At 39.0% G+C, this 15,963-nt stretch overlaps 1 protein-coding gene across 1 annotated transcript; it reads left to right on the forward strand.

Moving 5' to 3' along the window:
• Positions 1-8,061: 8,061 nt before the first annotated feature.
• On the forward strand, positions 8,062-15,716 carry rhcgb (Rh family, C glycoprotein b). The gene is made up of 11 exons (XM_061036596.1): positions 8,062-8,356; positions 10,454-10,643; positions 10,865-11,015; positions 11,524-11,671; positions 11,776-11,942; positions 12,047-12,184; positions 12,512-12,648; positions 12,764-12,888; positions 13,061-13,134; positions 13,784-13,851; positions 14,508-15,716. The coding sequence occupies exons 1-11, from the start codon at positions 8,134-8,136 to the stop codon at positions 14,539-14,541; spliced, it is 1,455 nt and encodes a 484-aa protein (XP_060892579.1). The 5' UTR covers positions 8,062-8,133; the 3' UTR covers positions 14,542-15,716.
• The last annotated feature ends 247 nt before the right edge of the window (positions 15,717-15,963 follow it).

The following is a 15,963-nucleotide window of genomic DNA, read 5'->3' on the forward strand; positions in this document are numbered from 1 at the left end:
CTGCCAGCGTGGGAATGGCGCTGCGGGGGGGCAATCGTGCTTGGGTACAGCACGGTACAGATGACCAGTGTGACCGCGTACTTCTGCATGACGAGAGAGCTGCACATCCAATAATCAGGACAGCTTCTGCATACACAATCAGAGACCAAAGACCACTTTAGAGAGCCAGTTTAGAGTTTAAACAGTTCTACTGCCTTTCAAAGGAAGCAAGTTAAAATCTCGGCTGATGCTTATATATTTTTTAAGTCGATCTGAATGAGAGCAGCAGTTTCATGTATTTGATGTAAGACTTCAAACAAAAGCACTACATTCAGAGGGCTCAGAGGGCAGAACAAACACCTAGCAGTGGGAGTGTCACCCACCTGGGGGAGGGGTTACTGCCCTTTGTGACATCATGAAGGGAAAATCTCTAAACAGCCTGTTTGAGCACACATTTTCAGGAAAGTGGAGCAGGCTAAAGACGGAGAGGATCGACTTTTCTCATCATTGGGGGGTTTGTAGACGGACTAGAGACACATATTAGAATTAGAGGAACATGGTGAAGTGTATTTTGCACAATATGTGACCTTTAACAAAATGAGTGTCACAACTTATTATTATCAAAGGAAAAGAAACGTGTATATGTATCTTTCTTTTCTGCCTGAATCAAAGATGAAATAACAACTGAAGAACTAATAAAGATAACTTTTTTTAAAAACCTGCTCTGAAGCCATAAACACTGCAGAGAAAAACTATGAAGATCAGAATTTTGATTTCTCACTTTCCTCTCAGGGCTTTTGCAGAGCTAAGCTCCCCTTATATTAAAGTTGTTGTTTGTTTGTTTGAAATATGAATTATTGATAACAAGAACATAGAGTTGCAAACGAACTCATTTTAAAATTGTGTTTGTCAGAGTGAGTGACTCAGGTATATTTTTATGTTTGTATGTGTTAGTGCATAGTGGGTACGGGCTGTGAGTGTGTAAAACTGCACAGGTTTCTTTATGCATTCTCTCAGGACTCTGATTTCCTCTCCTCCACTGACGTCTCTTGAACTGAGGATGAACTGAAAATGAGAGGAGGACAGAGCCTGGAGCCTGCTGCAGGTTTTACAGTTTTATTTACAGTTTATATGTTCATCTTATAAGTTATAAGAATCACACCAAACACTTTTTCAATCATACTCGGTGACATGCTCTGGGGGGCTGAGTGTTTTCTACCCCCCCTTTCTCTCTCTCCCTCTCTCTCTCCTTTGCTCTCCAGGTGCTGCTCCTCCGTCTCTGTGCGGCTATGAACTCACCTGCTGCAGCTCTCCAATCAGGGCCTACAGCATAAAAAGCAGGAGAGAGGAGCCAGTGGGTCATGCAGTGATCATGTGTGGAAGCCAGAGCTGAGATTCATTCTTCAGTGGTCAAAAAGGATGTTGTTAGACGTGCCGTTTAAGTGGTTCTTTTTGTTGATTGTGATTTTGTGTTAGCGTTAAATTTAGCAAAGGTATGCTTTTTTTTTGTTGTTGTTTTTTGATAGGAGCTTATTTTCATTTCATTTGTGCACCTTCTTTAAGTTGTTCATAAATAATTCCCCATCTTTTTTCTCCATTCCCAGTTTTCATTCTTTGATTGTTGTTTCCCCTCATCCCAAAGTAATCGAGGGACGTTACATACTGTAAGAAAAAACGAATTAACTACAAGCTAAAATATTGCAAATTAACAACATAGTTTATGTGCTTTTAGCTGTTACACATTTTCCTCGGGGCCTCTGTTTTGTTTGTAACCTGGAAACCAGGAAAATCAACTGAGTGGCGTGAGAAAGAATACCATTTACCAGTGTTTTTTTTTTTTAAGATTTATTTTTGGGCTTTTTGTGCCTTCAGTGGATAGATAGGACAGTGGATAGAGTTGGATATCAGGGAGAGAGAGTGGGGAATGACATGCAGGAAAGAGACCACGGATGGGAAGCAAACCCGGGCCGCCCGCTTGAGACGACAGCCTCCATACATGGGGCGCGCGCACTAACCACTGCGCCACCAGCGCCCCTTTTGTTGTTTTTTTAAGTTGATTTCTTTAATCTCTTTGGTAAAGAAAAAGGGTTTAGGGGATCCTGCTGCAAACACATTTAGAGAAGGTCAAGATTGATTTCATTAGTAACTTGTTAGCCCATAATAAGACTCCTGAAGTCAGGAGACATGACAGAAACATCTCCATATCTTATCACTCCATATCACTATTTCTTGAACTGAGTACCCTGTTTTATCGTTTTTTCAGAGTTTTGTGTCAAACCTCTAATTCAATGTTCTTCTTGTCAGATTGCATCTAGTAACGTGTTTAGTAGTATCCTCTAACCACCAGACATACACAGTTCTAATATACCCCATTAACACAGCATAGATTCAGTCTGTGTCCTATATCTGCATCAGGAGAACTTAAGTTAAAATAAACTCTACATTTGATAAGAAGTTGGACTGCATGATGACATGACCTCAGCCTCTCAGAGGCAGCAAGCTGTAACTACAATTAATGTAAATGACTGTTATGACTGAATATCCTCCTATCATGATGTAAGGCCTCATTGACATTTGACACAGAAGATAACACCTGTTTAATATGTATGTGTCATTGGATGACCTCAAAATACTTAAATTACCTTATGGAGCATAAGGCTTAAAAATAACAATACATTTGAACATTTGTTCTGTTTACACAGTTGATACTCAGCAAACACAGTATACATAGACTGTACAATACTCTACAGAAATCCAACTAGAAAGAAGGTTTATTATTGATTTTAAGTTTTTATTTAAGTATTTACCAAATTATTTTTAATTAAGTTCTTTTCCAATTTATTTGGGTGGGATAAACCGGAGCGCCCGGAGAAAAAAACCCACACAGACACAATGGGAACATGTGACGTCCTGACAGAAAGAAACCTGCTGGCTTCTGTTTGTCAGGACTTCACATGTTTCACTGTGCTGCCCTGCAGCCTGTTACAGCCTGCTGGGGAGGGTGGAGTTGGGGTGGTTGGTGGGTGCTGAGATTGTCACTGCTGGTCCTGCATCTTCCCCCTGAGATGCTTGTGTTTGCGACGGTGTTTTGGAGTGATGTCCTTTTTAAACCTCCTCCACACAGAGATTTCCTCCGTCTCAGCTGTTGTCTGGACCACATTTGGAGTGTCACCCTTGCTGTTTACCTTGGTGCTGTTTACCTGGGTGCTGTTTACCTGGGTGCTGTTTACCTGGGTGCTGTTTACCTGGGTGTTTTCCTTTTGGATGGAGGTCTCATTGTTACACTTAACCGTCTGTTGCTCCAGCTGCATTTGGAGCACCTCCACCTCCTTCTGCAACACCTGACTTGTCTCCTCCTTAACGTTCAGTTTCAGGATCAGCTCGTCACAGAGCCTTGTTCTAGCTGGGAGCTGACTTGTTAAGCTCTCCAGCTGCTCACGGTTTTCTTCCTTAAGAATCTTCTTCTCCTGCTCCAGGGATTTATTCTGAGACGTAAACCTCTCCACCAGCTTCTTGTACCGGTCAACTGCCTCTGAATGCTCATGCCTGATTTCCCTGAGTTGTATCTGATAGGAGTCAGATTTCAACATTTCAGCCTGCATGTAGTTGTTTTGAGATGCAACAAGATCGAGGACCTCTTGTATTAGGCCACTATTTGAGTCCTCCTCTGTTGCTCTGGAGGATGGACTCAGACTTTTTGTCTCTTCTTTGACCTCCTCAGGAGTTTCCTCGACAGAGTCTTCAGTGTAATCCTCCCTTATAAGAGTGAAGTCAGATGCACTTGCCTCCGTCATATAGAACTCCAGCTGTCTCATAAACTCCTCCTCCTGCATGGCCTTTTTCCTTCTCCAGGGCGTTGTTTTCAGCTCTCAGTGTTTCATCCAACTTTGGACCCCCTGAGGCTCTCTCCTGGAGCTTTTTATTTTGAGCTTCAATCACATCTATGTGCTCCTCTCTTGTTTTGCAGGAATAATATTTCACGTCCGGTACACTGAAGGATGGATTCAGGTGTTTCAGCTGTTCTTTTAACATCCTGATATCCTTTTCACGCTCGAGTGTGGTGTTATGCTCCTCCGTCCACCTTTGTCGTAACTCCTGCAGCTTGCGCTGGTTGGTCGCATTGATGTGCTCCACTGCTTGCCTCATCCCTCTCTCTCGTCTTAGATGGTAGGTTGCATCGCTCAGGCGAGCCCTGAGATCATTTTCCACCTGCCATCTGGGAGGGGGTGGGCGTCTCGCATACCAGGGACCAGGGGGCCCCTGGTAGGGGTACTGGTGCTGCCCGTAGCCTCCCCCCAATCTTTGAGGATGAGGATTAGCTTGTGTCTTGGTCAGGACTTCTCTTTGCTGGTTTTGCCCCTGGCCTTCCTCCACCCTTTGAGAGGGAGTATAACCTTGTGGCTCCATGGGGACTTCTCTCTGCTGGCTTTGCCCCTGGCCTTCCTCCACCCTTTCAGAGGGAGTATTATCTTGTGGTTTCATGGGGACCTCTCTGGACTGGTTTAGCTGGAAGATGCTGCTGCTGGCCCATGGCATGGTATATTCCCAGTCCTCAGCCTCCATCTCCATGTCCATGATATCACCCCAGCTCAAGGACTCTGATTCAGTCTTTTGTTCCATTGCTGTTCTGATGAGATTCAGAGATTTGGTCACTTAGATGTCGAGTGGTTTAGAGTACTTGTTGTACTTATATCTCACTGACTAGTGTCTAAGTTAGCATTTTTAGCGACATGGGCTCTATCCTCTCATTGTGAACAGGTTTGTGGTTAGACCAAGGGGCAACCTCCGGTCTCGGAAAATGAAGCCAATGCGGAAGTACAAAAAACTGCAGTTCCTCGAGGTTCCGCTTGAGGCTGGCTGCAGAAGCGCCGGAAGTGCCACAAGCCCACAGCCCGTTTTTACCACATGACTTAACATGTTTACAGCCTGGTTCAAAAAACGAGATACATCTGATTAGTTAGTGACCTCACTGTGGGGGGTTATAAATTAAGTTATACATTTTTTTATAACTCATCAGATTTTATTCTATTAAGGAAAACGGCTATGCCCATGTAAGGGTTGTGGCAGATTTGATTGACAGCTCTGCGCGCTGCATCTGTCTGTCAGTTCAGCAGCAGGTCAGGAGGCTAACAGCTTGATCCGTCTGATTTCTCATCTTTTTAACTTCGTTTGGAGAGTTTGTTTTACAAGATGAAGATGAATGGAAAACAAAAGGTGTTGCTGTCAGGTTGTTGGTTTGTAGCAAAGTGAAACGGGATGCTTCAACATTAAAGTTCCATAAACTGAAATTCCCATGATGTGACAACAGTGAGTGTCAGATTTTGCCTTGGAGCCAAAGTGGAAGAAAAGAAAGGGTAAAGGTATTAGCTGTCATGTTCAAATAGCTCCTTAATAACTTTGAACCATTTTTATTTTTAACTTGGCGTGTTTAGGATGTATTCAGAAATCTACACTGATTTCTACATTTAAAATGTTTAGCTGGCACTCGAATGAATGTAGAATTAAGCTTCTAATACTAACACGTACTGCATAACGTGTACAATATCTGGACAACTTGTGGACCAAAAAAAAGGACTACATTTCTCCCCCTTCAAGGTGGAAGAGCTGCTTCAGCAAGCCTGCTCAAAGTGCATAAATCAGTCTATCAATGCTACACATCATCCCCAAAGAGCGCATCATCTGCCAGATTTACATCACCAAGGTAGCAGTGCTCAGCTAAGCAGTAAGATCAATGAGCACAGATACCATCTCACTCGTTTTAATTAAAGAGTTTCCTTATGCCCATATGTTAGCTGGATTCATATTCATTTAATGTAAAATATATTTTCTTTGGACTTTGTTAAAAAGAAGTCTGTTTTTTAATGTATTAACCATATTTATAGCTCTTTTTTCAGGGTTTTTGGCAACAATATTTGATGTTAAATTGCATGGAAGCCTATTTTATAAAAAAAAATAAAAAAAAATAAACATTCATTCCATATTTGATCATTGATCTTTTATTCTTTAATACTCAAAATGATGATACGTCTAGTCTGTGCTCTAAGTGGTTGGAATACAATGTTTCAGAGGTTTAGTAAGGGTTTTAAAAATAATTTTAAAGTGGGTAAGTGAGGATTTACAGTATGTTATAAAAGCTGTTATTGTTAAAGAAAGTCACCTGCTTTCTTTTAAAAAATAATCAATATATTAACCGATTATTTCAAGACAAATATTCCCTTTTCCATCATAAGAGGACATGTGAGAAAATAGACAGTTTCACAAGCTGCTGTATTATCTCAAGTTTTGTGACTTCGACCTTCCTGACACAATAAACAAGAGGTAGGTGTGGCTATTGCTATCCAGAAAGTCCTGTCAGTCATGTGCGTGTATGTTCGTCCTTTTGCCACTGTAAACGTTGCGTGGGTCAAGAACGGAGAAGTTTACTCTAAACATCACCATAGGTAAGACAAAGGGACAAAACATCAACACAGGAACTGCCCCCAAAGACATTACTTTCTGCTTTCCTATTATTTACTTGCTAACCTGTGATGCTACCTGCCCAGTCCAATGCTAGAGCCAGCAGCTGATAAGCGAATATTCATTTAAAAACTGAAAAAGACAAAACTACCTGGTAAGTCTACTGGCAACACTCAAGTTTGCAAATTGACCTTCTAAGATTAGCATTCTCCTCACTAGCTATAGTACCGTTAGCTGGAAAGTATGATAATGTTTAATAATACAGTAGTCTATGAAAGGTTAATTTCTAGCTAAAAGTAATATAGCTAGAAATGTTAGCTTCCAATGCACTTCCTAGCTTTCTAGCTTGAGATTTAAAGGTTATCAAATGAGTTGTTTAAACTGGGAATACAGCCCGCAGAACCTCCTAATTTATTATCAATTATGTCTCAAGTTGCTTATTTATTGAATGCAGGCGAAATTATACTAGAATTATAAACAACTTATAACCTGGAACACAGCAGCGACACATTTTAGCATAATTTGTGATCCCAATCAATGTTTTTGTACAATATACAAAAATTGGCACTATGTGAATACGTTGACTCACATATAGCTATCCAAAAGATAGTCCTATAGAATAATGGTAGTTTGTGTTGAATAGTGAGCTTTCAGAACACTTAGTGGTAGATTTTTGTTTAAACCTCTTAATAGAGCAAGTTGAGCTTTGAGCCTGTTTCCAATCTTTATGCAAAGCTAAGCTCAGTAGCCATTGGCTTCTTGGACAGATTCACCATACAGTCTTGTGGCATATTTCCCTTGTGTTAATGCATTACTTTAGAGATAACTGTATACTCTCCCATAAAAAATGAAAGACTACTTTTATTGAAGAATATGAATAATAATTTAAGTAAAATCGATTATTTTATATAGGCCTCAAAAACAGGGCAGAAACTCAGACCCTGTAAAAAGAATAAAGATAAGCCATGTCTCCACCTTGAACCTGCGATGGTTGACTTGAGACAAACCTGTCATGCATCTTTCTGATGGGGCCCAGCATGGATACACGTTATTTACAGTTGATGCTTCAGAGATCAGCCCTGCAGAGGAGAGTAAAAATACCCCACCCCTCTGACTGCTAATAGGAAAAAACAGGTGCTCTAGAGGACTGTCTAAATATTTACGATCGGATATCATGTACAAAATAGTGTATCTTTCTCTGACAAGAGTTTTTGCGCAAAGGGAGGATGTTTATAAAAATAATTCAAAACTATGCAATCCCTCTTTAACTGGGCGGGTTATGACCTTGTGTAACCTTACCAGTTTAGTATCCAACACGATGTGTTTACAGGATGTCCCACGAGATATCTTCTTTCTCCAGTTTGATACAAGGTTTCATCTGTCCTTTATTATGAGTATCATGTAAGAGTACAGTTTATGAAACTGTGATGCTTAACACTCATACAGAATAGTTGGGGGGGGGGATAAATTACCACTTAGCAATAGTGCAGTTGAAGCTATTCTCTTATGTTTGTCTGTATGAACATTTCAGATCATTAAAGAAATAAGTCAAGTTCATTTCAAGTACACTAGTGGAGGGAGTGACAGTGGGAGTGTCCTCACAATAAAGCAAACACCCTTCTCTGTTCATCTTCACTTGTGCTTGAGATGCTCAAGGCCTTTAAAGAACACTAGAGAATTTTATTTTAACCAAAAACAATGGGCTGCGTTCAGAGCTTCAGGGAAATGTGCGACCGAACAAAAAACACAAACGTCCGTCTGAGTCTTCCAGCGGTTTGCTTCGTTTGGCAAACAGCCATGATCATCTTGTTTGGGGTGTTTGTTCGTTACAACAAGGAATCAGATCCACACTGGATAGAGGAGAGGAAAATTAACAATATATCAAGTGACATTGAGAATGACTTCTACTTCAGATATCCAAGTAAGTAACTTTGCATTTCTTTTAACAATTGTTTCACTAATATACTTAAGTTTCAACTTTCTTTAATACATAACATCTCAAAACATTTTTCTCCTTTTATGAATATGTGGACTGTTATTATGAGTTTTAATTGCATTATAATACATTTCTTCTTGAATAAACTAATTGATGATAATTCTAAGGCTGTGCTGATCTATCAGATGCTGCAGGATCACTCACAGGTGCACATTTCCCCTGACGCTCAGATTGTTCTCTCTTGATTAATTTGAGCTGAAATACCTTTCCTCTTTTTGTGGATGGAATTTGTTTATTGTAACCATATCTATTGATTGCTTGTATATTGGGTGTGTGCATGTGATTGTATTGTATGGGTGTGGTTGTAGTGAACTCTTCGCTCAACAGTCAGTGTCTGGCTATCATGAAGCCATCTCACATCTCACATCTGGTGTTGGATGTCAGAAGATCAAATGTATGTCCTGACACAGTTTGCTCTCAGGAAACTAATAAGACATCATGCTAACGTCACGGTAACACTAAGCCCACTGTCTGTATTGTCAAGAGTAAAGCCTGACATGTCCGATGCATTTTTTCTTTGTTCGGCTGTAAACATTACACCGTGTTTGATGGAAATTATTCATGAAGCTATTGTTTCCCTGAGGTGTGCCAAACAATTCCAGTGTTGCGTTGAAAAAGGATACTTTATTGTTTATGCTGGTATGTCCACATACTGTTGTTTAGTGGTTATAGTAGACAGTGACTGTCCCACAAAGTAGAGACACCTTATTGAATGGTTTCAAGTGTGTTTATTACCAACAATAAAAATAAGCTCTGTGCAATATATGTTCAAAGTACCGGTAGTTATGATTATTAGAATGGAGCTTGAAGATTCATTTTGTGAATTTGTGATCTTACAAAAAAAAATTCAGCACAATCTTACTTACTTTTTTTTCCAAAGCTTTCAATCAAATCTCATTGATATCCATGTAAGATATAGTTGCTGTCATTTACCATTGAGCCATTAATCTTGATTATGTAATTTTTTTCTTCTCGTTCTAGTATTTTAATTTTGCATTACAATGGATGCAAATCATGTTTTTTTCTTGTCTCTTTGGATTTTTTAAGCTAATACATTTAAGATAAATGTCTAATATCAACATTTCTGTAGGTAATTTATTTTAGTGACGTCCTTGTCATCACCATGAGATTCCTCTCTCTGATCTAATATGCCCCTCACGTGGCCCTTGCACAGTGGTGACTTCATGTTGTCAAAGCAAACTGTCTGTATACAATGTCTCCACGTGCGTAGCATTCATGCAGAAGTACATGTAATTCATTTATACTCATCTTTTCATAATGCTTTATAACAACCCTAATAACAATATTATGAAGTCACCGTCAGATAAGATTAAAGTTTAATTACTTATTAACAATAATAATAATAATGTTTATGTTTTTCTTTCCTTCAATCAGCTTTTTGTGACACAAACAACCAGAATGACCTCCAGCCAGTTGTAATGTACAAGGATCACTGTTTACAGGAAGACTATGAAACTGACAGAGGAAGAGGGAAATATTTTTAGATCAAAAATATTTTCAAAGAAAGCATCAAACTAAAATCAAAACATTAACAGGTGCAGACCAATAATATCTCTGGACACCACAACCAGCCATTACATTGAGTATAGGTAGCTAATTCCAACATCTAGTTTCTATGCATAATGCACAGCTGCAGCTTTGCATGACAGGATTAAGAAACCAACACTTACTAATTGCAAGTGAAGTAACATCTAGTTTGTTCATATTCAGGCCTTAAGCAGATTCAGAGTGTGCTCACCTGTCAGTTATTGTATCAAAACTGAATTAGGACAGGTGATAATCTTACTGAAGTGGGACCAGAAACATTTGCCAAATAAAACATGAGCTAACAGCTGTGTCTGCTTCCCAGAGTATTATCCATACTGTATACTGTAAGTGTTGAGCATGCCAGCTCTGTACAGAAAAGGGCCAACGATTGAATAACAACACAGTCTTTTCTTTTCATTGTTCCAGCTCCAGTCATCCTCCTTACTTCTCCCTTTATCTGTTTTTGCCCTATAGGTTTCCAGGATGTCCATGTGATGATCTTTGTTGGATTTGGCTTCCTAATGACATTTCTGAAGCGGTACAGTTTCGGTGCCGTGGGTTTCAATTTCCTTATTGCAGCTTTTGGCCTCCAGTGGGCGCTGCTAATGCAAGGCTGGTTCCACTCCCTTGACGATGATGGAAAGATCAGAATAGGAATTGAAAAGTAATTTTGAGGTTTTTCTCAAGTTCTCAATGTATTTATCATGAGGTGATAGTGCTTAAGTGCAACCAAGTCACAGTGTGTATCTAATAATTGTACTTCTGTGTGTTTCTGTAAGAGAGTGAGATACGATTTACAGTTTATTATTGGTTAAGTGATGGTATGATGGTTCTTGTTCAGGTGCTTCTTTATAATTCCCTGAATCTTAACTGTTTTTGTTTCAGCCTGATCAATGCTGACTTCTGTGTGGCAGGCTGTTTGATCGCCTATGGCGCAGTGCTCGGTAAAGTCAGTCCAGTCCAGCTAATGGTTCTTACTCTGTTTGGGATCACGTTGTTCGCTGTGGAGGAGTATATCATTATTGATCTCATTCATGTGGGTTGAATTTTTTTCTCCTTTTATACAATTAATGAATATATCCAGCTATAGGTTTAAAACAGAACATAACACCCCACAAAACACACAGACTGTAGATTAGATTTAGTACTAGATGTGTTGAACCTTAATCACCAAGAAGCTGTGACATTCAGCAACTTTCTGTCTGAAAAACCGTGCCTCCACTTAAGGAGTAACCACGGCGAAGTTTATTCAAATGATGAGATTGATCAAGGTCTGGAAGTCACATCTTTTGGTATCCAGGATCAGCAAATCCATTTAAATGTTGTAAAGAATTTAAAACAATAATGGATTCAATAAATTTCATCCAGATGGGATAGCTGAAGAGGAGTCAGTTTAATGGTCTTCATTTGAAGAGACAGAAAACAAAACATTGTGGCCAAAGTCAGTTCAGAATACTTTTGAAGTGCAAGTGATAAACCTCCCGCCAAGAACACATTTTCTCTAATGCTATTACTCTGCTTATGTTTCTTAATCTTTCCTAAAGGCCAGAGATGCCGGAGGATCTATGGTGATCCACACATTTGGAGCTTATTATGGTCTTGCCATCTCGTGGATGCTGTATCGACCAAACCTGGAGCAGAGCAGTCGTCTGCAGGTCTCTGTGTACCACTCAGATGTTTTTGCTATGATTGGTGATTATGATTCAATTACATATCCATTCTTTACACTTTCACATTTACTTTAATTCTGGAAGAGCAGCTCGATTTTTGAAGTCCACCCTGCTTTCTGCATACAGGCACCCTCTTCCTGTGGATGTTCTGGCCCAGTTTCAACTCAGCCATCGCAGACCACGGCGATGGGCAGCACAGAGCAGCCATAAACACTTACCTCTCTTTGGCTTCAACTGTGCTCACCACTGTGGCCATCTCCAGCCTGGTTCAGAAGCACGGGAAACTAGACATGGTAACGTCCAGCACCGTTTGTTTTTACACATTAAGTAAACACAAACAGTTACATCAATTATATTTCTGTCATTAACGGATGCATTTATTTTTCTTGTTGCTCAGGTTCATATCCAGAACTCCACTCTTGCTGGAGGTGTTGCAGTAGGAACTGCAGCAGAGTTCATGCTAATGCCCTACGGGTCTCTGATCGTAGGATTCTGCTGTGGCATCATCTCCACACTCGGCTATATCTACCTCTCAGTAAGCCATTGAGTTCTTATGAGATGAATGTTAGGATGCATCAGTCAACCCAAGAAATAAGCTATAAATGTACCTATTCAAGGAAACATAAAAGAAGAAAATACTTTCAATATACATTTTCTATTTGCTAACTAATTATTTTTCTCTATATTTAAGTTTGGTGATTTAGAGTTAATTTGATAGATAACTTATTGAGCACAGGAGGTGTTACTGCCACTACTTTATCAGTAACTTTTTCTTAAATCAGCTGTTTTTCACAATCCATGTCTCTTAGCACAAAGTCAAATTGTGCAGCTAAGACTTCTTTATGAATCATGTCTCTTCCAGCCATTCATGGAGAAGTATTTAAAGATCCAGGACACATGTGGGATCCATAACCTGCATGCCATACCCGGTGTCATAGGTGGCATTGTGGGGGCCATTACTGCTGCAGCTGCATCTGCATCAGTTTATGGAAAAGAAGGGTGAGTGGCCCCCGCTTACAAATAGGAGAGAGCAGGGTCATAAAAACAATGTGGTGATAGTATTACATACATATTAACGTCAACTTTTATAAGTTTCTTTCTTTTTGCATTAAAGGCTGAGAAACACCTTTGACTTCGAGGGTGATTTCGAAAGCACGGTTCCCTCTCGGCAGGGGGGTCTACAGGCTGCAGCACTCTGTGTGGCAATCTGCTTCGGCGTAGGTGGAGGCATCATTGTCGGTAAGGGAATAACCACTGAAACTGTCATTTAGCTGGATCATATACGTGGCAACAAACAGATGCTTATAGGTGTTACACAATGTTTGTAGCTAAACGAGTGTGTTCACACTCGTACATACTTGACAGATTACTGAGCGTGTTACAATAATGACTTTATTTGTGTTCTTCTCAGGTTGTATTTTAAGATTACCTATCTGGCGAGATCCTGCAGATGACAATTGTTTTGATGATGAGTCCTACTGGGAGGTGAGAGATGATTATTTAAAGAAACGAGAGGTTTCCAATTTCAAACAGGAACATTGATAGAGACTGTCAATTTAGTGTGTAGATTATTATTACAGATTACAGACAAAATGAAAAACTAGAAATCTCAAGATTGCATTTTTAAAAATAACTTCAATTGACTTTTCATAACATGTTTCTTTTTGTTAAAATGTTGTGTATTGAGTAAATTTAGAGACACATCATGCCAAAACCCTGACCATGAATAATCTGCAGCGTCAGTCAGCTTTTATTCAAACCTGCTGACTCGAGGCACTTCTGTGCGTCCGTCTTCTTCTGATTTGATCCGATTTTTTTTTGTCATTATTTTCTGTGAAGAGCCATTCAGAAGCAAGTTCAGCCACAATGCATTACAGGAGATAGTCAAAGGGTCTTATGTTTACATAATTTTCATCCTGGCTGTGATTTACAGTTTGTTATGCTATTCCTGTTCTGCGACATTTGACTATTATGTGTTCCTTTCCAGTTAGACTGTTTTTCCATTGTTTTGTTTTTAAACTAAGTGAGCTGCGTCAGTCCTCTATTTACAGAATTTCAGTTCATAATTTTCCATTTTATGACCTTGACAAGTGTGTTGTGCTATGACAAAATCATTATGTCTCATTTTTCACAGCTTCCTGACGATGAAGAGAGTGAACCACCAGTCCTTCATTACAACAACCACATGCTGAACCAAGAAATGTAAGTGTCCCTTACTTCATCAGACAACACTGTTTCTAGAGACACGCTGTTCTCCTTACACAACGCATGATGCAGGTATGGTGCCTTTGTTGCTGTGACATGTGATTCATTCAGTGTCCTCTTGGTGGCAGCATATCCAAACTTCCCAAGCTGCATGTGACTCTGTGTTATTCCTGCCCTTTGTTGGGAATTTCTGTTCATAGTGTGTGAACACATATGGCCAGGATGTATCTGCAGACAGCATGGCACCTCTGCTGTCACTCTGTGAGGGCTACATTATGATATGCTGATGCTGACCCTGAGCTAAGTGAGACCACATGAGGCTCACCTGTGCTGTTTGTTGATTTTCACAGCACAGCTCCGCATGTGCTGCTCTTCAAAGTCACCTTGATGTTTGGTCACATTAGTAATGTTGACTTGAAATAGAGATGATTCTATCAATAAAAAAAGAAATGTAGCATGAATCTATAAGATTTCAAGCCAAATGTCTGATTATGCACAAACAAAATTTATCCAAATCTTAACCCTAATCTGAATCTATTAAAATATTAATTTTTCGGGAACAAAACTGTGTAATCTGTTTACTAAAAGTGTTTTAATGGTTAAGTATTTTTTGGCATGCACAATGAATTTTTTTTTTTTTTTTTTCATTTCAGAGCTCAGTCCAATTTCAACATGGATCAGAAGTGACACCAGGCCTTCATCCTGAGCGGCCTGCATCACTCATGGCCCATTACTTATTTCTTCTCTGCTGCTGGACAGAATTATTCACGTGTTGTAATTATTATTTTCACCCAATAACTAAGCTGTTATTTAATTACAGTTCATGTCTTAAAATGGGTTAGTTGGCCTTTAATTAGGTCCCAAAATCTAATTCTATTTTTCTTTTACCTGAAAGAATCAATTGATATTAACATCAAAAATTCTATAAAACATAAAATGCAATAATCCAGATACTAGTATAATTATTTCCCTAATTTCAAAAATGAGAAGATGGTAAACGTAACTAATTTTTTTCCTTTAAAAATAGATGAATATGTCTTAACAACACCTTTTTTTGAAAGACAAAAACATTTCAGCATGTTTGATCCAAATTATTGAAAACCATGTAAAACAATGTGTTTGTATAGTTTGTTGTACATCCTAAGTTGCACTTTAGGGACTTTCTGCAGGGGCTTTCACATCTTAGTTTTTCCTTGTTTTGGATGTTTTTTTCCCCTATCTGTTTGATGTATCAGACTGCCAGTTAAATATGAAAAGAAAAGTTGGATTTTAATGCTGTGGATTTCATTTCTTTGTTGATATTATGTAAAATTTCTACGTCTTTGTTGTTGTTTTTTGGCTTGTTTGTACCTGTCCTTGTAGTGCCAATAGATGCTTTAAAACAAAATGATTTTGTTTGTCTTCATGTACAACTTTTACACTGAGATGTATTATGTTGCTGATTTTGGACCGGTAAATTCAAACCGATGTTTGTTTCAAGTTAAGTTTGCCATGTAAACATATTTAACACTTTTGACTTCAACCTCATACTACATTCATTAATATTTATCAAACAGTATAATGTAGGTGTATGCACAAAAAGTACAAAAAGGGATTTTTAAAAAATGATTCCCACATGCTCACAACTACTTCATAGTGTTTAATATAACCCATTAATGAAAGGTTTATGTACTGCTAGAGGAGGTAAGGTCAGGCGTGAATCCTTTTTTTTTTTTTAAGCGAACAATGAACGATTTTGTCAACACCTGACATTTGTACATTTAGAAATTGTAAGCATCGGTACACTTATGTCATGCTGGAAATTTAATTTCAATTTTGAGAATTCAAAAAGAGAATTAATAAACAGTTATTTTGTCTTGTAACTTTGTCATATGGGTTGTGCAAATGTCACAAATCAAGCATTTTTTGTGCAACACTGAATATCTCTGAGCACTTGTAGAAAATAGTGGATTAATAAGATTTAACAGTATTTATCACCCCCCAAAAAAAGCCTCAGATCCCACGTGTTCTTCATAGTCCCATCTATGAACCCTTCAGAGCTTCCTCTCCAGTAGGGTCAGACTGAGGGCAAATGTCAAACGCCCTTATTGCTCTCTTGGGACATTGTGG

The sequence above is a fragment of the Labrus mixtus genome, chromosome 4 (assembly GCF_963584025.1).
Source record: "Labrus mixtus chromosome 4, fLabMix1.1, whole genome shotgun sequence".
NCBI classification, from domain to species: domain Eukaryota; kingdom Metazoa; phylum Chordata; class Actinopteri; order Labriformes; family Labridae; genus Labrus; species Labrus mixtus.

What these genes read in the sequence shown, in the direction of transcription:
- rhcgb (XM_061036596.1), top strand. Translation starts at nt 8,134, where the DNA reads ATGGGCTGCGTTCAGAGCTTCAGGGAAATGTGCGACCGAACAAAAAAC. An exon ending in AGATGTTTTTGCTATGATTG is followed by an intron (nt 11,672 to 11,775) that starts GTGATTATGATT and finishes TTCTGCATACAG; the next exon opens with GCACCCTCTTCCTGTGGATG. An exon ending in TCGGCTATATCTACCTCTCA is followed by an intron (nt 12,185 to 12,511) that starts GTAAGCCATTGA and finishes TGTCTCTTCCAG; the next exon opens with CCATTCATGGAGAAGTATTT.